Source organism: Dysidea avara, chromosome 2 (genome assembly GCF_963678975.1).
Source record: "Dysidea avara chromosome 2, odDysAvar1.4, whole genome shotgun sequence".
Lineage (NCBI taxonomy): Eukaryota > Metazoa > Porifera > Demospongiae > Dictyoceratida > Dysideidae > Dysidea > Dysidea avara.
The window spans coordinates 14,336,060-14,362,454 of NC_089273.1; the positions used below are offsets into that span (position 1 = coordinate 14,336,060).

At 38.2% G+C, this 26,395-nt stretch overlaps 1 protein-coding gene across 2 annotated transcripts; it reads right to left on the minus strand.

Moving 5' to 3' along the window:
* Window positions 1–524: 524 nt before the first annotated feature.
* On the minus strand, window positions 525–26,395 carry LOC136246670 (uncharacterized). Of its 2 annotated transcripts, none has more exons than XM_066038219.1 (3): window positions 26,018–26,395; window positions 5,516–5,685; window positions 525–1,771 (listed from the first exon to the last, which is right to left on the minus strand). In XM_066038219.1, the coding sequence occupies exons 1-3, from the start codon at window positions 26,316–26,318 to the stop codon at window positions 623–625; spliced, it is 1,620 nt and encodes a 539-aa protein (XP_065894291.1). In that variant the 5' UTR covers window positions 26,319–26,395; the 3' UTR covers window positions 525–622. The 2 variants fall into 2 exon arrangements, with proteins under 2 accessions (XP_065894291.1, XP_065894290.1); XM_066038218.1 differs by lacking the exon at window positions 26,018–26,395 and adding an exon at window positions 17,177–17,517.

Genomic DNA, 26,395 nt, shown 5'->3' on the forward strand with positions numbered 1-26,395 from the left:
GGCGCTGTATCAATAATATATATGTATATTATAGTAATCTTTATTTCAATGCTAGTAATCTTATCCAAGAATAACATTTGGCATACAACTTGTGGCTTAGGATATGATAAACTATAACACCTCCACTGAATTGATTTACATAAGCACTACCTAGCTTGTGGAATAAGAAAAAAAAACAAAGGTTGGTAACTCAATGCATCAGCATTTGTCAACGAATAACCAACAATGATCAGTTTTAGTTTCCAGCATTTGTTAGGCGGAAATGAAGTTAATATTAAAATTGAGATATAGTACAATATTGCTGTACATAGAGCTACCATTTAATCAATAGATGCATATATAAAATTTAATCAATAGATGCATATATAAAATATATCCTTTGGTCTGAGCGTCCACAAAAAGATCATAGCAACTAGTCAATATTTACTTATCTACTGTACAGTGTAAAGATCATATTGACCATAGCACACTAATAATCTGGAACATAACTTATAGTTCGGATGCATGCCTGCCAGGTACAGTAATTCAGACTTACAGTATTTTGGGTACACGTGTGTAAAGGTACATAAAAGTTTTCCGGTTACTGGCCTATAATATAAAATAATCTTAAAGTACGTAAGTGCTAATATAATTCATCAGCATAATCATAATCTAGAGATTCTGTGTCAGGTGAAGATGAACCATAGAGAAACGGAGGATTCACATCCTCATCAGGAATCTCAACAAAATCAAGATCAATGTCATCAGGAAGGTCAATAATATTATTGTCATCAGGAAGCACAATATTGCCGTCATCATTCTGTTGCACAAAGTGATCATCTCTGGGTACAGCTTGACCTATTTCAACTGTCGCTATAGCAGATTGCATGCAAGTGGTACGATTTTTTGCTTTATGACAACCTCCAATAACAATAATGGCTTTGTCATCTATAGCAGCCACAATAGAGTATGCCCTCGGAGTCTTAAGAGTATCCACAAGTGTCCATGTATTCATTTCAGCATTAAACATATTGACATCTGCTACACTGTCAAAAAGCTGATCATTTCCACCAATAATAAGTGGTGGGTTGCTATGGGACACTACAGTGGTACGGAGTCGTGGTGGAGGAAGCAAAAACTTCCAAGATTTTGCAGTGGTTGAGTGAACAATATCATCAGCAGATAGCCGATACGTAGCTTTATGGCGCATGTTATCTTCACCAGCATATCCAATTATGTACATTTCATTGTCACAGATTGTAGTAGACATGTTCCACATTGGGCAAGGAAGATGAGTGGCTACCTCCCTCCATCTCATTTCAATAATGTTCATAACTTCAATAGTAGAAAGGCACGCATCAATGTTAGTGCCACCGGCAACAATCACAGAATTGCCATGCTTAACTACTGAGCATCTGTTGCGAGGGTTTAGCATATCAGGAAAATGCTTAATCCAAGTTTGGTTACTATCATCATAACTGCTTAAACTCTTACTGATTTCATCAGTTTCACAATCTTGACCACCAACCAGTGTCAAGCGGCCTCCAATAATTTCATGTACAGCAAGCAGTTGTTTAGGATCAGGTAATGTTGACCACTTGTTATTAGCAATGTCATACATGAACACTTTGTAATACACATCTCCACCAGGACCACTACAGCCAGCAATATAGACCTTGTAGTTGTGTACAACAGCAGTAGCTGAGTATATGGGACGTGGAGCACTAGCAGCTTCAGTCCACCGGATACAGTTTTTACTGTTCTTTAGTGATTGAATCAAGTTCGGAGCATCCTTCAAAAAAGAATAATGTAATAATACAAATATTGAATAAGCAAAGTTTGTATACAGTGGAACCTCAGTTACCTAGACCCCACATATATGGATTCTTGTTTAACCAAACTACAGAAATGACTACTCTATTAGGGTAGTGACTGTTCTATTAGGGTAGTTGAATACAACTGATATTTTTACAAAATGTTCTTTAAGGTTATTTGTATAGATACACAGTTTCAGAGATATGGATTATGGACCACCCATGGTCCCAAGGGGTTTGGATAACTGTGGTCCCACTGTAATTCAAAATACAATATTATTCATTTACAACGTCACCATGCAAAAGCAATAGACATCAAGTTCCACAAGATTGAGTACAAAGAATTTAGGGACCTAGCAGTATTAATCTTCAAGAAATCATATACTGTGGATAAATTTTCTAATAACAAACTGATTGTTCTGGAATTCTCTTTATCAGCCATGATTCCTGAAACAATCTGTGACATAAAACCAGTGATGTGCAATAGCTAGACATCAAGAACCAGGATTCTGCAGGATTTAGAAAACTCAAATGCCCTGAGCTATAGCACTGAGTGTAGTGAGGGCACTACTAAAGGCCTGACGGTTTTCTAAACCCGTACAACCCATTGGTTCATCCAACTTCTTTAGAGTACAACTCATTATTGTTGACAGCTGCCTGTAAACAAAAAAATGCACTGTTAATTAGTGGAAACAAGCCCTCTACATATCACTCTAATTCAGCATGACTGTAACTATCCATGCAAACACCCACGGGTTGCAAATGTGTAATTGCCAAGATATGAAAATCGCATTTACTTTCTTCCTGTTAATATACTCACGGTGTGGTGTGCCAGCTTCTTGGGCCGCACGACACACAGTGAAAAGAAAAACGCCCTGTGCTATGAGAAGCCATAGAAATGCGCACGTAGCAAACATTCATTGTTACAATACTTACCAACCGTACAACAAATGATCATAGTGGAGAGCTATAACAAGCAACCATGGGATGAATAACCTAGAAACACAGCTTGAAACAACCAGCCATGTTTACAAGCCATTAAAATACGGAGTAATGCAGACTCATCTCTGAGGGAGCATGCATTAAAATATTATGTGGGTGCCTCACTGTCTGGGTTGTTAATTGAGCCCACACCACCACAGGCACTGAAGCATTGTCAGTGATTGTTTGCACTTTGAACTGCTTACTAAGTGTATATCTTAAGACAAGAAAATAAAATGTTAAAGTTCTCTAGTTTCCTCCAATCTAAATGGATAGCTACATTATATTATATTGGTATATCGGATCAGTATTGGTGTTCAGACTCAGCATATTGGTTTATATTGGATCGGTTCAAAATTTGTCTATCGGAACACCTCTAACACACACCCACACATGCAGTCATGTACACACTGCGCACACACCCACACTGTGCACACATCTCTTCCTCTCCAGTACCATAAAGGTCACATGATTTTCATCCAGCTGTATGAAGATGCTCAAGACATCGCACACTCATGTATGCACACACACACACGCGCGCGCTACACACACATATACGCCACACATACACACTCAAATGTCACACACACACACACACACATGCACACACTCCATACACACACAAGCACACGCCACACACACACACACCACACACACACCACACGTCATACACACACACGCACACCACACACACACACGTCATACACACACAACCACACGTCACACACACACACACACACACACGCCACTCACACACTAGCCACACTGCACACACGCCACACACACACGCACACACACACACACTAGTGATGGGCGATATTGATATTTCGTTATATGATTATTGTCATGAACAAATATCACGATTATCACGATTATTGTCCACTCAACTCTTGTAATGAAAAACACTAAACACATCATAAATTGTCAATTAAATGGTAAAATTTACATTCAAATTTTACAAATATTTCTCTGACTGTCATGATTATTGCATGATAATTGCTGATTTCAATTATCATTAGTCAATGAAAAGTACACGATGTCAATTATTCCCAATAAAATAATCACGATTATCACGATAATTGAATAATTGCCCATCCTTAACACACACACACACACACACACACGCCACATGCGTGTGCACAGGTACATGCCACACTAAACACACACACACGCTTCTCCATTACCATAAGGTCACACGGTCTTCATCCAGCTGTATGAAGATGTCCAAGACATCGCACACTCATGTATGTAAGTATACACACACAAACACACACACTTCCTCTCCACTACCATAAAGGTCACACGGTCTTCATCCAGCTGTATGAAGATCCTCAAGACATCGCACACTCATGTATGTACACACACACACACACGCACACGCACACACACGCACACACACACACACACACCTCCTCCTCTCCACTACCATTAAGGTCACACGGTCTTCATCCATATGTATGAAGATGCTCAAGACATCGCACACTCATGCATGTACACACACACATGCGCGCAAAGGAAACCAAACCCTTTGGCTATCATGCCTGTAATGTCACACCTACCCACTGGGACACCTGTGTGCTACTCGAGTCATAGTAAAACTTCCTATTAATGCTGAATTCTGAAACAATTAGTTATCATTTGACACTTGTTCCTAAGTCAGACATTTGATCTTTATTAGTAACTTTAACCTAGGCCTTTAGTCCCTATGCATTTGCAATACTATAATTTAATTTAGTTGAGAGCCCAATACAGCTTGGTTTGGCATTGCTGGTGTGGCCACAAATGGAACAACTGTGGCCACAAATGGAACAACTGTTTATGTACCGATACAATTTGCAAAGTTTGAATAGTTTACACAATGATATTAAAGATAGTTTTGATTGTTATTTTGCTAGCCAGGAACACCCCCTGGGGTTGGCCTTCAGCTGGCTGCAGGGTGTGCACCTGATTACTGTAATCATTTTGGAAAAATTGTGTGGCTCTCTGTCTGTCTGTGTCCTCCGTTTACGTTAGCAAAAAGTTTTTTGTAATGTATATGATAAATGAAAGTTGTACACTGCCAGATTGCCACCGGTATTATCTTCCAGGTAGGCAAGCGTTCTCTTTGCACCAGGTATGTACAGTATGGGTGAAGCGAATTACTGCTGATGATATGAATGATGGGCTATATGATCATAATATAACTGAACATGGTGTACGTATAGGCTACCGAGAATAATTAATTTTTTAGATGAAAGGGTACTTAACAGTTGAAATACGTACTTCTGCGTGTAGTTTGTGGCATAAAGTGGTTGGTCGGAGTTACATTTCCTTAGTACAGACTGTACAGTCTAGCAAAGCAATTACCAAATTACAATAGCTCATAAATTGCAAAATAGGCTAAATTATAATATTTATCAATAATTTAATAATAGCATAGTACTAAATTATATAACAAGATTGATTAATTGCTAGAAAAGGATATAGTACAGTATTAGCTGCGTGGACACAAATTTAAAATTAGCAAAAACATTGAATTAAAACTATTTTGATTTCAAGACTAAAACAAGTTTATTGTGGGAAATTGAAGTCCCACCTGAACCTTCACCCGTTACATGATGGACAGTTGTACACATGCACTGCACATGCATGCACACACACACGTACCCACATGCACACATGCATGTATGCACACACTCACGCACCCCCCTCCCACTCCCCACACACACACACACCACACAAACATGTCTACACAAACATACTCGTTTGATTGGTCCAATGTTTCCACTCCATCTGATAACACCAGCAGAACCAGTAGGGAGTTTTGAGTTATAAGACGACACCTCTTGCTTTAGTTGCTGTAGAAATTGCTCCTTCAGATTAGGTACCAGCTCCCCTTCGTGAGGTGTCTGCTCACTTTGATTCATTATAGCTAAAGTGTAATAATCATAAAGAATATATGGTTACACCATACCCTACCACAACACAACATGTACACTTGAAGGCTAGTTGTGGTACATAGGTGGATTTGTTAACAACGATGATGAGATTATAGCTGTAAAAGTAGGCCAAAACGGAATTAAATAAGGTAAAGCATATGGTTAAGGACCATTCGTAACATTTAGCATTTTTACAAATAGAGAGAGTACTTTCTTACCTACCTCCCAAATCAAGACACACGGTAGTATGTCGTGCAGCCCAAGAAGCCGGCGCGCAACACCCGTGAGTATATTGACAGGAAGGAAGAAAACGCAATTTTCGCACCTCCGTAGCTCTGTGCTGCCTTGATGAAACAAGACGATTTTTGCTGTGGACATTCCCTCCACCTTCAGCACTCCACATTCCAAATTTGAGCGAAATCGCTTCGCGCGTTCCCGAGATATGCGACTTCACAAATTGGCTTAGTTTCTTCGTTTTTTTTCTTCTTCTTCTTCTTATTTTTCTTCCTCTTTTCGCACACTTACAAAAACTGCTATAAAACGCAAACGCCATATCCGATCGCCTTGAAATTTGGCACACAGAAGGGGGGTATAAAGGCGCATCTCTGTACCAACTTTGGTTGGAATACGATACACAGGCAAAGAGTTATGAGCGATTATTCACGAAAAATAACACCAATATGTTGTCACGCCTACAGGGTAAACCGCGTATGGGAAGAAGCTGAAAATCGGTGGGTGAATAGGTTAACTATTGAACCTCAAACCTTTTGTGGTTTGAAAGAAATCGAGCTAAAAACCAGGAAGATACAACGAAAAAACCAACAGTGTGTAACAATTACGCAATCGAGATTAGCTAATAAAAAACTATTACTTGCCATGCCTACCAGATAAACCGCTTGGGGTAATGCTTTGAAAATCGCTGTATAGATGGAGTAATCATCTTAGAAAGGTTCTTCAATGGTGTAGAAGAATCAGACTTAAAGCTATGGAGTTATAACACGAAATCCAACTTGGTGCAGCAAGTGCGAGATCGAGATACTCTAATAGAGCAGTCATCATAATAGAGCAGTCACCCTGAAGAGAATTCAAGAGATCAGCTAGAAACAGGTAACCTGTATAGAGATCAGCTACAAACAATTCACCCTGTAGAGTGATCAGCTACAAACAATTCACCCTGTAGAGAGATCAGCTAGAAGAAGTTACCTTGTAGGGAGTTCATGCAACTATGGAAAGAGATAGTTCAACTAGAAGAAATCACCTTGTAGAGTTCAGCTGCAAAGAAACTACCATGTAGAGAGTTCAACTACAAACAAATCGCCCTGTAGAGAGATCAATAGAAGAAGCTACCTTGTTATTATTGTTTATTATTATTATTATTATTATTACTAGGACCGCGTCACATATAACCAAGTACATACACCAACGTGACAGCCCCCCGGTGAGGCTATTAGGTGGTGAATGCATTATCCCCAAATCAACTCAATATGTCACAGTAGTGACAGATATAACACTATAGTGGCATCGTAACTAAAGGCCACCAGTAGCTAAGTGCCAGTACATCATTGGTGTGGTATAAATGGCACAGTGATGTGTACAAAGTATATGTATACAAAACATACAGGAGAGAACTATACATTATTGCAGTATTGTATGCAGCAATACATTATAGGCAACATCACCATGCAGATAAAAATTATTAGCCAATATACAGCAATGCATATCAACATCAACTAGAGCTAAGTAAGGTTCATCAGTGATGTAGCAATGGCACAGTGATGGGTGACACACCATAGTTATGCATACACAACTTTCAGGAGATAGCTACACAATGCTGTAGGCGTATGCAAGCCAGATGAACCAGATAAAGGAAGACAGCCAAGCCACTAGAGCCTAGTAGCTACGCCAGGTGAAGGCAAAAAAGATTAAGCACGTATTGAATTGCCTGACACCAACACAAAGAAAGTTCGCCATGCCAGCTGCACAAGACAAAATTGTTTACTTGTATTTTATATGTAACTGTAAGCTTATTGTAAAGAGCGTGGCATATGTCAGTTTAATGTTTTCTTGTATTGTTTATTTACATGAATCAGTGAATCCACTGGCAGCTGGCATGGAGACTTGAGATGTTACAAACATATAAACTTACTTGTAATCTTCTTGTTTACACAAGTGGCTTCTGTAATCTTCTTGTTTACACAAGTGGCTTCTGGCTCTCCTGCACGGGCATCACTAATCTTCTTCGCGCAATATGTAAGTAATTAAGCAAGGGTGTGGTACAGGGCGTTATATAGAATTACACGTATGGTCAAGTCATCAGCACAAACAGGAGCGACGATTATACGTTTGTGCCTTCATTCACAGGCGAATCTATCCCCGGTTAGTTCATGTCTCTAGGCCTCGTAGTTTTCTCAAACATTAATTATTAATTATTTAATTATTTAATTATTTATTTATTTAATTATTTATTTATTTATTTATTACGTAATTTTAACCGCGTTTCGTATTATTCTTAGTACTTGGTTATATAATTAATACTTTACAGAACTGTACAGATCAATAAACAAAATTAAACAATATTTAAGAGCTTATAACAATTAAATTACAGAACTAAAGGTCTACCAGTGTCTTGCACTGGTAGCCATAATTAATTACTTACAAATTACAATAAGCTATATAACTACAAATAATAATTACAAGGGGTAGTATAAAGAGTACAAGTTAAAGAATAAAATAATTTGTAGGAGCTGGAATGTTTAAACATTTGGAACAGGGCAACGGAAATAAAAAGTACATAGGTTATTACTGTCAAAATTGTTAACAAAATGATTCCTTGTAGATAGTTCAGCTACAAAGAAACCATCATGTAGAGAAATCAGCTACAAAAAAATCACCTGTAGAGAGTTCAATTACAAACAAATCTCCTGTAGAGAGATCAGCTAGAAGAAATTATCTTGTAGAGAGTTCATCTTCAAACAAATCACCCTGTAGAAAGATCAGCTAGAAGGAGTCACCTAGTTCAGTTACAAAGAAACCATCATGTAGAGAGTTCAGCTGCAAACAAATCTCCCTGTAGAGAGATCAGCTACAAACAAATCACCCTGTAGAAGATCAGCTAGAAGCAGTCACCTTGTAGAGAGTTCAGCTACAAAGAACCATCATGTAGAGAGTTCAGCTGCAAAGAAATCACCTGTAGAGAGTTCAGCTACAAACAAATCTCCCTGTAGAGAGATCAGCTAGAAGAAGTTTCCTTGTAGAGAGTTCAGCTACAAACAAATCACCCTCTTGAAAGATCAGCTAGAAGAAGTCACCTTGTAGAGAGTTCAGTTACAAAGGAACCACCACGTAGAGAGTTCAGCTACAAACTAGTGACCTTGTAGAGACATCAGTTACCTTGTAGAGAGTTCAGCTACAAAGAAACCATCATGTAGATAGTTCAGCTGCAAACAAATCACCTGTAGAGAGTTCAGCTACAAACAAATCACCCTGTAGAAAGATCAGCTAGAAGAAGTCACCTTGTAGAGAGTTCAGCTACAAAGAACCATCATGTAGAGAGATCAGCAGCAAACAAATCACCTGTAGAGAGTTCAGCTACAAACAAATCTCCCTGTAGAGAGATCAGCTAGAAGAAGTTTCCTTGTAGATAGTTCAGCTACAAACAAATCACCGTGTAGAAAGATCAGCTAGAAGAAGTTACCTTGTAGAGAGTTCAGCTACAAAGAAACCATCATGTACAGAGTTCAGCTGCAAACAAATCACCTGTAGAGAGATCAGCTAGAAGAAGTTTCCTTGTAGATAGTTCAGCTACAAACAAATCACCCTGTAGAAAGATCAGCTAGAAGAAGTTACCTTGTAGAGAGTTCAGCTACAAAGAAACCATCATGTAGAGAGTTCAGCTGCAAACAAATCACCTGTAGAGAGTTCAGCTACAAACAAATCTCCCTGTAGAGAGATCAGCTAGAAGAAATTACCTTGTGGAGAGTTCAGTTACAAAGAAACCATCATGTAGAGAGTTCAGCTGCAAACAAATCTCCCTGTAGAGAGATCAGCTACAAACAAATCACCCTGTAGAAAGATCAGCTAGAAGAAGTCACCTTGTAGAGAGTTCAGCTACAAAGAACCATCATGTAGAGAGTTCAGCTGCAAAGAAATCACCTGTAGAGAGTTCAGCTACAAACAAATCTCCCTGTAGAGAGATCAGCTAGAAGAAGTTTCCTTGTATAGAGTTCAGCTACAAACAAATCACCCTGTAGAAAGATCAGCTAGAAGAAGTTACCTTGTGGAGAGTTCAGCTACAAACAAACCATATGTAGAGAGTTCAGCTGCAAACAAATCACCTGTAGAGAGTTCAGCTACAAACAAATCTCCCTGTAGACAGATCAGCTAAAAGAAATTACCTTGTAGAGAGTTCAGTTACAAAGAAACCATCATGTAGAGAGTTCAGCTGCAAACAAATCTCCCTGTAGAGAGATCAGCTACAAACAAATCACCCTGTAGAAAGATCAGCTAGAAGAAGTCACCTTGTAGAGAGTTCAGCTACAAAGAACCATCATGTAGAGAGTTCAGCTGCAAAGAAATCACCTGTAGAGAGTTCAGCTACAAATAAATCTCCCTGTAGAGAGATCAGCTAGAAGAAGTCACCTTGTAGAGAGTTCAGCTACAAAGAAACCACCATATAGAGAGTTCAGCTGCAAACAAATCACCCTGTAGAAAAATCAGCTACAAACAAATCACCCTGTAGAAAGATCAGCTAGAAGAAGTTACCTTGTAGAGAGTTCAGCTACAAAGAAACCATCATGAAGAAAGTTCAGCTGCAAACAAATCTCCCTGTAGAGAGTTCAGTTAGAAGAAGTTACCTTGTAGAGAGTTCTGCTACAAAGAACCATCATGTAGAGAGTTCAGCTGCAAAGAAATCACCTGTAGAGAGTTCAGCTACAAACAAATCTCCCTGTAGAGAGATCAACTAGAAGAAGTTTCCTTGTAGAGAGTTCAGCTACAAACAAATCACCCTCTTGAAAGATCAGCTAGAAGAAGTCACCTTGTAGAGAGTTCAGTTACAAAGGAACCACCACGTAGAGAGTTCAGCTACAAACTAGTGACCTTGTAGAGACATCAGTTACCTTGTAGAGAGTTCAGCTACAAAGAACCATCATGTAGAGAGTTCAGCTGCAAAGAAATCACCTGTAGAGGGTTCAGCTACAAATAAATCTCCCTGTAGAGAGATCAGCTAGAAGAAGTTTCCTTGTATAGAGTTCAGCTCAAACAAATCACCCTGTAGAAAGATCAGCTAGAAGAAGTTACCTTGTGGAGAGTTCAGCTACAAAGAAACCATCATGTAGAGAGTTCAGCTGCAAACAAATCACCTGTAGAGAGTTCAGCTACAAACAAATCTCCTTGTAGAAAGATCAGCTAGAAGAAGTTTCCTTGTATAGAGTTCAGCTCAAACAAATCACCCTGTAGAAAGATCGGCTAGAAGAAGTAACCTTGTAGAGAGTTCAGCTACAAAGAAAGCATCATGTAGAGAGTTCAGCTGCAAAGAAATCACCTGTAGAGAGTTCAGCTACAAACAAATCTCCCTGTAGAGAGATCAGCCAGAATAAGTCTCCTTGTAGAGAGTTCAGCTATAAACAAATCACCCTTTAGAAAGTTTAGCTAGAAGAAGTTTCCTTGTAGAGAGTTCAGCTACAAACAAATCACCCTCTTGAAAGATCAGCTAGAAGAAGTCACCTTGTAGAGAGTTCAGTTACAAAGGAACCACCACGTAGAGAGTTCAGCTACAAACTAGTGACCTTGTAGAGACATCAGTTACCTTGTAGAGAGTTCAGCTACAAAGAACCATCATGTAGAGAGTTCAGCTGCAAAGAAATCACCTGTAGAGGGTTCAGCTACAAATAAATCTCCCTGTAGAGAGATCAGCTAGAAGAAGTTACCTTGTGGAGAGTTCAGCTACAAAGAAACCATCATGTAGAGAGTTCAGCTGCAAACAAATCACCTGTAGAGAGTTCAGCTACAAACAAATCTCCTTGTAGAAAGATCAGCTAGAAGAAGTTTCCTTGTATAGAGTTCAGCTCAAACAAATCACCCTGTAGAAAGATCGGCTAGAAGAAGTAACCTTGTAGAGAGTTCAGCTACAAAGAAAGCATCATGTAGAGAGTTCAGCTGCAAAGAAATCACCTGTAGAGAGTTCAGCTACAAACAAATCTCCCTGTAGAGAGATCAGCCAGAATAAGTCTCCTTGTAGAGAGTTCAGCTATAAACAAATCACCCTTTAGAAAGTTTAGCTAGAAGAAGTTACCTTGTGGAGAGTTCAGCTATAAAGAAACCATCATGTAGAGAGTTCAGCTGCAAACAAATCACCTGTAGAGAGTTCAGCTACAAACAAATCTCCCTGTAGAGAGATAAGCTAGAAGAAATTACCTTGTAGAGAGTTCAGTTACAAAGAAACCACCATGTAGAGAGTTCAGCTGCAAAGAAATCACCCTGTAGAAAATTCAGCCACAAACAAATTGCCCTGTAGAAAGATCAGTTATAAGAAGTTACCTTGTAGAGAGTTCAGATACAAAGAAACCATTCTGTAAAGAACTCAGCTGCAAACAAATCTCCTGCACAGAATTCAGCTACAAACAAATCACCCTGTAGAGAGATCAGCTAAAAGAAGTTACCTTGTAGATAGTTCAGCTACAAATAAATCACCCTGTAGATAGATCAGCTAGAAGAAGTTACCTTGTAGATTGTTCAGCTACAAACATTCACCCTGCAGAGAGAGCAGCAAGAAGAAGTCACCTTGTAGAGTGTTCAGTTACAAAGAAACCACCATGGAGAGTTCTATGATAAATATATGTATTATATATATAATTTGTACATTTACTGATAAATCAGAAATATTTAAAGTACATCTGCTTCACATTTTCTTCTTCTTGTAGTAAAGAAAAAAAAGACAGGTTAAAAAAGTCCCAAAGCTGGCCATAGGCCGGCTTTGGGGTATACAAATACAAAAAGAATTGAAATCTAATCCAAAACAGCCAAGCTGTAAAAAAAAGTGTGCGGCCCTCAAAAAGGCTATGGTGAAAAAAGATGTGAAATCCAAGGTGGCGGCCAAGAAATGGCTGTGATGGTAAGTTAATAGTAAAAATTTTAATAACGGCAATTTAGGTGAATTTTTTTGCCAAGACCAAGTGGCACAAAAATTCACTTGAATTGTCGTTATTAAAATTTTTACCATTAACCTACCATCACAGCCATTTCTTGGCCGCCACCTTGGATTTCACATCTTTTTTCACCATAGCCTTTTTGAGGGCCGCACACTTTTTTTACAGCTTGGCTGTTTTGGATTAGATATAAATTAACATTGATGCCATTAAATATGGTAGAGGAGGAAGTCAGTGCAGATCATTCATATTCACTCCCTTGGGCTGTAAAAGCTTATTATCACCAAGCAACCAAGTGGTAGTTAGAACAAACAAAAGCCACCTAACAGACAAACAGCAACTTTTAGGTGCTTTCATCTAACCCTTATTGTCATTAGAAAATGGTATGTGAGCAATGCTTTGAAGTTCAATTAAATAGAAGTTTCTTATTCAAAAGAGACTCAAAGAGAAGTCTCTTAGCACTAAGAGACTCATGGTTAACCACAACAGCTAACCAGTTATCACTATGCACATTGCTAACTGCTGCCAAGAAAACAATTGCACAACCAACCTAGTAGCTAGCTTGTATGTAGTCCAATAACTTAGACTACAAGGTACTAAACTGTTTATCAAAAAAGCACTTTGATATGGGCAAGAACAAGTGAGTTATGAGGCTTTAAAAATATCCCATACATTTAGTATGGACGATTCAGGCATTCAGGTGCGCAAACATGAAAACATGCTTGATCCAGTACAAAACCATTGGGAGTGAACTCACGTTCACCTCTTTGATACTGCTATATTTGGCAGGGCTCAGGTATTGACCATAGATGAATTACAAAAAGAAAAAGAAAAAAATGCAGAACACGGTATGATTACAATTTGTGAGAATGCTCTCACTGTCCCATAATTTCATTACTGATAAACTGTACTGAGGTTATACATGTTGTAAGCTGACAGAAAGTCAAAGTGTGCATGATGCTCCTTGTGCTGTCTTGTGGACAAGTTATGATCAGTCACTACACACATCAGTAGGCTGGCTACCCACCTGGTTACTTTTCATGCTGGGTCTAACCCATCAATTAGTCTGTGTGGAAGTGTATGTAGTAATGTGTAATGGACCACCCACGTATGTAACTATGTATGCATGTTTGTAATGTGTGTTTAAGTTTGTAAGGTATCCACGAAACCACACTTGGCTTGTCAAAACAGACTTAAACAACTACTATCATATTGTACACAAGGTATGAGGTAGTTTGGTGATGATTTGCTAAACTTAGAGTATTGCTGAATTCGTTGGGACATGACTAAAACACGGAATGGACTGGGAAAACGGACTCACAAACGGACCGGAAGGAACTTCCCTGAAAATGTTTTTTTGCCATAGAAACTCAATAAATCGCTGCTACAAAGAATAACATGTAACAACAGTCTTAAACAAACCTCTAAACGTGTGCTCGAGCCGCCATTAAACCCTGGAACAAGCCCTGGAATAATTTACAGAGCGCCAGTCTGCTAGTGTGAGCGCCTGTGAAAGTGAAGTTGGTTAGCTACAGTTTAAACAAACAAAATAACACAGACTGCATTTGTAGTAGCCAGTGCCTTGCCAGCTGATTAATGGTTCCGCCACGAAGCCTACCTGTCACCTGTAAAACTGAAGATCAGCCGTCAACGAATTGCAGCAATTAACAAGTAACATAACAGGCTTAAAGCTTGTGTCCTGTCTTGTTTACACATGCGAACGGAAAGTGCACTTTTAATTAAGCACAAAATAAATTTAATTTCAGACTATCTTTAAGCGCAGGGCTTAATATCGGACTTCAAAATCGTGTTCAGAGCAGTTCAGAGGATTGTTTCAGGTCGTCGTTGTGTGTTATATTCTTTCTAGTAGCTATACAATGAATTTCTGTGACCAAAAAACGTTTTCAGGTAAGTTTTTCCCAGTCCGTTTGCTAGCCCGTTTTCCCAGTCCGTTCCGTGTTTTAGTCATGTCCAATTCGTTGTTATACAGTAGTACAACAGAGTAGTGAATTAAGTTACCACACAATATTGTAAGTGGGTCAGATCCCATCAGGATTATCTGGGTCATTTTGGTCTCATTTTGTCCGATAACTAATTATAAATTGTGTCATAAAAGCACCAAGTAGCAATAAACCAAGTAATGAGTTTTACTGTATACTTGACAATCAGTTTATAGACGTAGTTCTGTTTACAGACAGCAAAAAAAATGTTTCCAATGAGTAGAACTGGTACGAAGCTTCGAATGCTTCGTGGGTTCGAAGGTTAAGTAACCTTCAAATTATAAAAGTATCTTTCGAAGCTTTGTAATGCACTCATAGTCTACGAAAGAATTACAAATAAACGTCGTTATCTTTATTGCAACTGCTTATTTCTCTAGCGTGATCAATGTTTGTCTCTTCGTGATCAATATTTGTGTGCCACGCCCACTTTTAAGCCATCGTAGTTCAGCTTGCTACCATAGTTGCAGCCTTAAAACACCTTATAAAATGCATGGAAAATGTACTTTCAGCCATTACTTGGTGTTTACCTATGCATGATTGCAGTATAGCAGACACGCCCATTGCAATTGATCAATCGTGTCATTCAGTACTGCTGCAATACACTTTCCAAATGCTTGCAAACTTATTAAATAGAATTAAAAAGATAAAACCTAAGAAGGATGTGAATAATTACAAGAAAACTTGTAACTTGAAAGCTAACACCAAAGCTTCGAATATTCGAACATTTTATTAGCGAATATTCGAAGGTAAATTTCAATATTCGTCCCAGCCCTACCAATAAGTGAGTATGACTTTATGTATACTTACAAACTTCCAATACACCTTCCTGACAAACTAGCATAGTTTCAGGTATATACTTATAGACCAAAGTAGGCTGTAAGTGGACCGATACCACTTTTTACCAATATTTCCGATACAAGTATTTGTACTGAAATTATTTGCCGATACCGATACCTATACCGATACTATACATTGAAGCCTAGACAAGTTTATTATAGAAATTTCATTGTTGTGATACATAGCTAGCTATTAAAATATCACAGTACTTGATTGATCTCAGTTCAATCAAGTTTTAAAATATTCATTGTATAACAGCTAAACATGATAAACATCATTGTGGATTACTAATTTCTTGATTTGAGGTAGTTTTCTTGTAAGCTTATTGATAAGGCAATTAGATGCATGGGCGGCCGATAATTGTACGATGTTTGTTACAGCTTTTCAACCAAACGTTTTCAAGCCAATTAGTCATAGACTTATTTCTTGATGAACAACTTCACTACCATTTAATTACAAAGGATTCACGTGCTCTAATATATTAGAATACACACGGAGCAATTACAGCAATACTTGAAAAAGAGTAACAAAGGCTTTGTTTCACTACTTTGTTAGCTCAAATAAGTTACTAGCTACTGGAAACTTAGCTAGAGATGGTTTAATAAAAGTGGTGAGTGTCTACTGTGGTATCTGTACCTTACATTACCGATACTAGTATTGGCTTCGGTCCACCTTTAAAGTAGACCATAGACCAAAATATTTCCAATAAGTGGGCATGGCTTATGACAGAAGCCTCCCTGTTATAAGACTAGACCATAATTTGTAGAATCAGTGGGCCTGGTTCCATGTAAGCTTGCAGCAGCAACAAACACATGAAAACTCTGGCCAATAAGTGTATGTGGTTTAACTTGATGAGTGGGCGTGGCTCACAAAAGAAGCTGGTGACTGGCTTCCAAATTGTCAAACTAAATTTCCCATTTCATACATGGCCTAATCTGAATCATACCAGGCTATTCCAAAAAAGTGGGTCAGACCAGACAATATTAATGTCACCCAGTTCCAGGGTGGTGTCACTACTGTAGGTGTGTATGTGCTTTGACAAGAATTTCACCTCATCAACACTTACACTGCAGAGATGCCAACCTCTGAACAATTTTAGGAGTGAGACCTCAAACACTACCAGCAATGTGGACCAGACCCAAGTGCAGCTCCACAATTTTTAGTAGTGAACACCAAAAAAAAAAAAAAAAAAGGTTGCTACATGCTGAAAGTACAAAAATAGGCACAGGTTTGTCCAATTTTAAGCACAGGGCTAATCATGAAGCAGATTAGGTGTGAGAAATAAACTGAAATAGTGAGAAACAGAGGGTTAGGCGTGAGATTACTAGCTAAAGAGTGAGACACACGCCTAATGTATGAGAGTTGGCAGGGGTGTTTGATCTGTGACCCAATGGTGGGGTTTCAAATTCTTGTCTTTGACTGTTGAGTATAGACTTGACACTACTAAACCACTTGTTTTCACAGATCAATTTTGCTGTCTATGGAGTGCGTTATAACCATACCTTTGACGTCCATATGGATGGACTGGAGAACTCTGTCCAACACGATGTTGTTACTAGCGTCCACCTGTGCTGCCATCACTTCCAGTAACTGTTCGAAGCTCGCTGCTCTTCCTTCCTTCAACTCCTCCATCACAAATTCTAGTAAACATCGCGACTGTTCCTCTCTAGTGGCGTCGTTCTTGATGACAACACGTTTTAACGAGTCCTTGTCTTTTATCAAAGGAACTAGCTTATCGATGGGTAGAACAAGTAACAGCTTCCGATAAGATCTTTTGTACGCAAGAAGATAAGCGTTCTCCATCTTCTTTGCCCACACTCGCCCTTATTTAATTAAACTGTATGCGGAAAGGGCAATTTATCAGACATCACGTGCACCCAATCATTTGGTGAAGTGTTTTTACTTGAGTTGTATCTGCCTACTTGGGTATCAGCTTAACGTACATGTGAACACAGCAGCTACTAATAATACAATAGCATGAGCTTCCATGAATACAGTATGTGATTGGGCCTGCAAAAACAGAGCATGTGGGTGCATAAAATCTGCTAACGTTTCATACCATCACGCTATGCATGGTCATGCAATATTCAGCCCTCAATTGTCTTTATGATACAGGTTACAAAATGTAAATCATTCTATTCCACTGCTGAGATATGACTTGTTGATTGACGGGATGTAGTTTGTGTCCACATGCCCTATTTTCGCAGGCCCAGTCACATATTATTAGTGTCATGTCAATGAGGTACAGTCACATTATTAATTTTGACAAATAATATTAATGTGACTTCCACACACATTCTAATTTTCTGACATGAACCAACTGTAACGTCACTACTTAGTAAGCTATTGACCTAAAAAATTTCACCAAATCTTTCATAACAAGAGTTAACTCTTGATTTTAATGCAATTCAAGCATATTTTTTCCTGCAGGCTGCTAGTACAGGTTACTAGCATACTATCAGTGCAATAAGTAATCTAATGTTTAGAATCCCTACTAATATTGTCCATCTATTTACTGCAGTGGCGTAACTAGGATTTTTTTGAAGGGGGTTCGGATTTAAAGTGGAATGTCTTAAGGGGTAGGCCTGGTGACAAAATAATGTTTTGCAGTAGATTGGTCATAATGTCCTGTCATGTGTAGGCTTGACCGGTCTTGGTAGGACAGTGTGGGACATTTCATGGTTTATTAATTAATTGTTCACATCATTCATTGTTCTTGTTGTGAGTTATTGTAACATTGCTACAGGGGATTTATTACTTCTTGCTACATTGGAGAGTGAAAAGCATAAAAGTGGTATGGCTTCTTACATGTTAACTAGCCGCAAACATGTATAGTTCACTCCCATTATGGTATTTGTTTACTGTTATCATTCCTAATTTTGGACTATAGAACAACATTTTTTGGTCAATTAAAGAAGCCATGTGACGCTCTATGCTTTTTGAAATTTACCTTTCTGTGTTGCAAGAAGTAATAAATCCCCCTGAAGTGATAAATCCCCTGTAATTGAGTAGGCCTAGTACATTCTAGTGTCTCCTAGCAACCAAGTGGTAGTTACGCAGTACAAGTCATAAACCAAACAGATAAACTGTATTGTGTCTGAGCAAACTGCATGAGTTATTGTCAGACACAGAGGCTATTTGGACGGCAAATGTCCTGTGACCATCCGTAATGGTACCCTGCCATGCACTGTAAAGCTATTGTTACTATTAACACTTGGTATAACAGCAACTTACTTAAATGCTATCTATATTAGTCCAGGTGGGGGCAGTTACTGATCATTTTGTTCCCAGATACATCCATTGTCTCATTCCACACCATGTACACATATTATTACAGCCCATTTTGGGAAAAATGAACTCTTTTGCTGGCAGTTTTAATGAAAATTTGCAGCTAAGGGTCAACAAAGATAAGTTATAAGTACTGTCTGTGTAGTGGATGCAATGAATGGCACGGTCCTAATAAATCATTAGACAGTTATGTGTGTGTGTGTGTGTGGTCAATTATACATGCAAATGGTATGAGATCTGTTACAATGTAGCTATGGAGCATAACATGTGAATTATATAGCTCCATGCTAATTATATAATTGCATCTGGCCTGGGAACAAATAGCTTTAATTAATTTTAGCTTTGGCCTGTCTCTAGCTGTGTCACATGTGACCGAGAACTTGAATAATGACCTGTTATTTTTGGTCCGAGTAAAAGTGAAAGAGGTAGCTAAGGCTCAGTCCTAATGTTTAAGGCAGCTAATTTCAGGATGTCTTGAGGACATGCCAAAAATTAGACATTAATTTTTGAGAGGAGGCAATGTGTTAGCTATCTGGCTGACAGGTGTTCATTGTTGGGGATAATACTAGGCATTGACCAAAAAGCATTCCACACCTCTATTATAATACTGCTTTCTGAACTCTAGAACTTTATAGTTATACCTTAATAAGTTTTGGCTTTATCAACTTTGAAAGTTTTTATTTCAGCCAAAAAAGTGGTGAAGCTCTGGCCCAACATGATTGCACCTATTCTGATGTCCTTGGTTTTTATGTACTTGTCATTCAGTAAACAATATTATAACTGATCCAGAAGTTACATTGGATCAAAAGTAATAATATATATTTTAAAATGCAAAATGTAATGTTATTGTATTTATAGGAGCATGAATTGTATACAATGAATGAAAGACCCAGTTGTATAGCTAAATTAATAAATGTACCACACTATAATACGTACATTTGACTGCTTTGTCGCTCTCAACACTACAATATTCCACTCCTTTGTTACTTTTTTAAACTGATGTATGTAAACCTTCAAACACGGTTAAAATGACTCTAACCTTTCTATCTATCTATATATATGTCTGTCTTCATACGTATATATATATATATATATATATATATATATGCTTTGCTCATATTTAGTTCCAAAACTATTGTTGCTACAAAATTGATTGCACTGCCTAAGCATCCAAGTGAAATAAGATAAATGTAGATTACGTACCAAAGTATATTGCCTTTTGCAAACTATTACCACTTTCCAATATGTTTTACAGTATAGTGAGCATACTGTATATTTACAAAAAGAGTGTACACAATGATAATTATATTATGAAGTGTCACTTGGAACAGTTGCTGCTACTATTGTTCCATATGGTACAGTTAGTAAAACTTCTGACCTTGGAAGGTTATTGGAACGATAGTGTTTAAGTAGAGTAGGAATATCGGTGAACGTACAGTGATTCCAGAGACAATAGAGATGCGTTAACTACAATGGAAACTACTTGAAAAGTAAGTTAATAAGTTAAAAAGTGAAACCCCTTTTGAAGATCCTAAAAATGTTCACAATTTTTCCATACATTGATGCGACTTTAGAAAGAATGACTACTTTATTGCTGCAAAAATGGCTAAACTTTTTGGTCCCATTGCAGAGAGGTTCCACTGTACAACTGACAGACTTCACTTACTGGATCATAATATATTTTGTAATGTCGAGCTCTTCCACCACCCCAAACTGACAAAATCTAAAAAGTCACTAGAGTTTCCGTACAATACAAATTGTACCTACCTTTTTTACATCAGCGATGGGACTATTTCTGATCAAATACATCCCATCATATTGTTTTTCACTTAGCTTACTATACGGACACAACAAGGACTGTCAACAGAACAAATGGATAGTGCACTCACCTATTAGCCCCTGCTCGTGTTAAGTTGTCGAAGATAGCTCGATCATGATAGATTTCCTAAGAATGTTAACACAGTAATGTAAAAAAAAAACAATTTAAAAATAATGAACTTTATAGGGATGTAGGTAGCCAACATATTCACATGTGAATTATGCAATTATCAAGTATTGCACTTGAGCCAATAATAACAAAAATTCACAGATGGACTTTCAAATTTGTAAGTATCCACAAAGACTTGTATGAGGTCAGTATGAAAACTGCTCTAAGGCCTACTAAGTATGAAATGGAAGCATAAAGCAACTACATGTATATACAATGATTCTACTTGTTTATATGCTTTGGTATTCTAAATAACTAAACCAACTGCTACTTCTGTATGAGATATTACAGCAAAACCGGAGCAGTAGCAAGGTAGACAATTATTATCACGCTCAGATTTATGAATCACTTTCAGGGGGGCATCAGAGTAAAAGTGAAAGTGGTAAGGTTTACTCTTCATGCTGCATCAAAAGGCCATGCATGCTCCCCTAAGAAAATTTTGAGAATTTCTTATTTTAGGATGCTATTTGGTGGCAATTTTGGGCTGTAAACACTGTATGCAAGGTGCTAGCTAGCTATATGTGACTGGGCCTGCGAAAATAGTGCATGTGGGTACATGATTTTGCCTACTTTTTCAAATTTCCTTGACTCATAACTTTTAATACCATTATGCTATGACAATTTTCAGCTCTTAGTACGCACTTAATTGGCTTTATGATGCAAGTTACAGAATTCAAATATTCCGTTGCAATACTGTGATATGACCTGTAGTGTGACTGGGTGTAGTTTGTGCCCACATGCCCTGTTTTCGCAGGCCCAGTCACATATAGCTCTGAAAAGTGTTCAATACAGATAAAACTTGACACTGACCAAAAAGCACCTTTCTATTGTAAACACCTTTAAACACTGAACCACACCATTTGAGTTCATCAATACAGAGATGGAATGGGAAAGAATGTTTCCAAAGAAGAATCAAGCCAAAACTAAATATTACGATAATTATTTTGATAGTCGCTTAAAATGGAGGAAGTAGACATGAAACTGTTGTGGGTGAAAGTTCTTGTAAAATTAACTATGGTGAAAGTACAGGTTACAGTAAGTGTTGTTTCTATAATTGTTAACATCAAACAATTGCTAAGTATTGCACATTTTGTGTGCCATGCAGTTCTTAGTTTTGGATTCATCAAGATTGTAAGTTTTCTATTTCTGACATCCAAAAAAGTGGCAAGGTTCTGGTCTCATTGGTTGCACCTACTCTGATGCCCCTGACTTTCATTTACCTAGGCTGTGCTGACCCCTAACGCTAAAGTACAAGACCCGAGGCCAACTACTGGTCATGTGCCCTAAAGTCGAATACTAGGGGCATATTACTAGGCGTGTGACCCCCAATACTTGGAGCATATTACTAGGTAGTCTCAGACTGCTTTTTCTCCCACGGCACTAATTATAAGCATCGTGGGAGAAAAAAGTGGTCTGGCCACACTAGACTAATTACTAGGCGTGTGCCCTAAAGTCGAATACTTGGGGCATACTAGACGGGTGCCAACCCTAGCTCGCCTTAAACTCAACAAAAACTTACCTTCACACAACTAGTGTGTTTGATACTTGAATTAGTATTGGGTGACTGCAACGTGACCTTAGCAGTAAAATGTCCGGTCATGGCGCCATGACTCTAGGCACAGCGAATTATATACATAAATCCTTAATTGATATTTTACAATCACAGCTGGAAAATATCTGCATTAATTTTGTGTCTAGAGTGAAAAGTAACTTGCTACTGCAACAGCTCTACTCTTAACAAACTCTAGAATATTTCTATTTTCAACACAAACACTGGGCATACATATTCAAATAGGAGAATTTTATATACGGTATACCCTCTCTGATACGAAAAGTCTGTACTGAAGTTTTGAAATTTGTTGTCGAATTTGAAACACTAGTGGCTAAATAACACATTGCATAACCTCCTTTCAGCATAATAAACAACAATCTGGTGTATAATTAACTACTCTCTTGTCTTTACCTTTATTTTCAATTCTTCTTGTCAAAACAATGCGACCACACCTTTTAAGGATTTATTGATTGGAATACTTAGTTGAGACACTGTCATAGCTAACAGCAAGATTGAGATACCATTAAAACACAGTCACATTAATATACAGAGTGTAGTAGTAAGTGTTCTTCATAACTAAGCAACTGAGCAGTTGTACTATACTAGTGAAAAACACTAAATGATAAAGAGTGTAAGGGCATAGCATGATAGAGAGGTACATTGATTCTTTTTGATCTGAAAGTCTCAAAGCAAGCAGGCAGTATTCTAGTATTCCATGATTTCTGTTGATCCTTTGCAGTTTCACAACTAACAATAGCATCTCCAAGCAGTACAATTAACCCCTCGTCCCTCTGCACAACCTCATTTGAGGGTAGCATGCATGCTCCTACAGTACTTGTACAACTCCACCTGCTAACAAATGATTCAGCGCCGATAATGATGTTGTACTTTTGACTGCTCTCCTATTATTGGCACACTTGTTTGGCTCTCTCCTTCCCAGTTTGACTATAGCCACTTCTACCAGTTTGTTGATGACCACACAGTACACACAGCACACACACCTACCACATACGTACGTTGCATGTAAGTTGTGAAGCGTAGGATGACACTTCTTCTTTCAGTTGCTGGAGAAATTGTTCCTTCAAATTAGGTAATAGTTCCTCATTGTGAGACACTTGATTATTTTGACTCATTACAGCTAAAGTAGAAGAAATTTTCTAATTGTTGTACCCCAACATGTATGTACTAGGGAGGGACTAGATTTTGGCTACATAGTTGTAAACACTGTAGTATGTATGTGTCGTTTCTCTTGACACTTATCTTTTTAGCTGTAAGTTTTCTCATGGCTCAGCTCAACTTGTACATACTATATAGCTATAAAAGGAGATGCTGAAATGGCACTATCTTACATAAAAGAACAGTCAAGCACACATATTCTCAATTATATTGGACTATATAGAGAACAACAATTCTACCTTTCTCACTATTATTGTCACTGCATATGCTTCCAATAGAGTACATACACAACATTAATATCTACCCCATGTACCACATATATCAAAATCAGTGTATCATTATGTAATATATCCGTAGTCAAATAATTTTCTACTAATGTTTAATTTTGGATTATATGGATAGCTTCAACAGAGAACACAACATCAAGAGTAGATAATACTCCTGATGATGTAAAGGTGTATGAAATGGTAGGAATTTAGTCATCACATGTACAGTGACGACAATTGAGGACTAAAATAACTATATCAATACCATACCCATGGTAAGCTTTCTTTAGCCTTCACAATGAAGGACTTCTTGCACAGATGAACTAGCTATAGGAGAGATAGTTATTATGTGGTGTAACTATAGAATTATATTTCTTTATCAAGTGGCATTTTATCTAAAGCATTTTGGAAGCAACATTTATGTAGTACCATTTAGGTTAATGAAGAAGTGGTTGCTAGTCATGAGTCAGTTAAACTATATACAAAGCAGTGGGTTCAACATAATATGTAGCTTTTGCACCTATCGGCTAAGTTACAACCATGCCAACTTTACATTGTGCTTAAGGTGTGGGGAATTACAAAATGACAAATATCCTACTCCTGGGGACTTCTTCAAGTTATAAACCCTCTACGATTGCATGATTGCTAACAATATGTAACACAATGACCCCATCCAATCCCATGCAGCAACAACTTTAAGTGACAACTCTGACTGACGTCAACCTATATTTTAAGGAATAGCAAAGATATCTAAAAATGTAATAATGTAAATGTCTTACTTGAGAGATAATTGCTACAAACCCCGCAATCATATACTTCTCTACATGTAAGAAAGAAAAACATAGCTAGTAGAAGGAAAAATCAGTCTGATGAGGGATCATAGCCAAAAATGTACCAAAACAAGGGATGTCCCTACACCAGTAGGTATACTATTGGACATTTAATCCCTAATTCAGTCAAAAAGTAATGAAACAAGGGACACCTGTAGATGTATAATAGTGGACATATCTCCTGACTGAATTAGGGATTAAAAGTCCAACAGTATTCCTACAGGTGTACGCAACAACCCTTGTTTCCCTACTTTTTATGGCTATGATTCCTAATCAAACTGAAAATTCCTAATTTTCCTCTGTTTACTTTTTTAATAACATAACATAGTTGTGGCTAATGAGCCCGCGCATACAACATCAAAAGGAAGAATTATGCCAAGGATGCCATAAAATTTTTTGCATCTGAACGAGTCAGAACCATCAATTACAACTGAAAACTGAAGTGTACACTTCGTCTCAGCTATGTTCAGTCAGTTACACAGCGCTATAATTTAAATGAGTGATGAAGGACCTCTGCAATCAATCCAGTCATGACAGAAAACTCGGATGATTCCTATTTTGTAGGGAAGCCATCATGCTACACTACTGCAAATTGACATCAGCAAAGAAAAATGAGGGAAGGGAGGGGGGGATAAAGGAGGACACAGGTAAGTCTATGAAGCATGCACTATATGTACTGCAAATGCTGAAAGGCACCAGTCGGGCTGAAGCAGCATCTAGTAGTAAAAAAAATCTGGCCTGTAGTCTTAGCGGTTGTCGATTATGCTTAAGCATCTGAAGGCATCAAGGTTGGCTGATTACAAAATTGTGCTAAATAAAAAAATTTTTTTGCAGCAACTTGTTTTGGGCTGCTTCGTAGACACTTTTGGGCTTGCTTATACCTCACCAACACTGCAAAGGTGCCACGTCGCCAGAAAAGTCCAAACCTTCATGATCCCTAATATACAGTACTACCATACTGTATAATTATGATCCTCCAAGGCACACAACCACAGCAAAGCAATTCAGAGGTGGTCATGGATAAAGTTGCCAAGGGGTGATGCACTGAGAAACTCACGTTGAGTTATACATGATCAATTGTTTTTGTGGTCAATCAACAGTTAATTGACTGCTGACAGACTATTTACACATGCATAGCTATATGTGGGGAGACCCCTTTTCCTTGTTTTCCCCTTGAGTCAGGTAGACAGGTAGAGGTGCTGGCACGCCAAGACCTTGGTGATACCACTGCCATGTCGAATTACCTTTGACGTCCATGTGGATGGACTGGAGAACTCTATCCAACACGATGCTGTTACCAGTGTGTACCTGTGCTGCCATCACTTCCAGTAACTGCGTGAAGCTCGCTGCTTTTCCTTCCCTTAACTCCTCCATCACAAACTCGAGTAAACATCGTGACCTTTCCTCTCTAGTCGCGTCGTTCTTGATGACAACACGTGCTAAAGAGTCCTTGTCTTTTATCAGTGGGACTAGTGTATCGATGGGTAGAACAAGTAAAAGTTTTCGATAAGCTCGTTGATATGCCAGAAGGTAGGCTTGTTCCATGTTCTTGCCCTCGCCAATCACGTATATTTTGAAGTCTTACCCCACACGTCAGCCCTTCTAGGTATTTGTCCCGTTTC

What these genes read in the sequence shown, in the direction of transcription:
- LOC136246670 (XM_066038219.1), bottom strand. Translation starts at nt 26,318, where the DNA reads ATGGAACAAGCCTACCTTCTGGCATATCAACGAGCTTATCGAAAACTT. An exon ending in CATCCACATGGACGTCAAAG is followed by an intron (nt 5,686 to 26,017) that starts GTAATTCGACAT and finishes ATTACACTTTAG; the next exon opens with CTATAATGAATCAAAGTGAG. An exon ending in ACATTGGACCAATCAAACGA is followed by an intron (nt 1,772 to 5,515) that starts GTATGTTTGTGT and finishes TCTTTTTTGAAG; the next exon opens with GATGCTCCGAACTTGATTCA.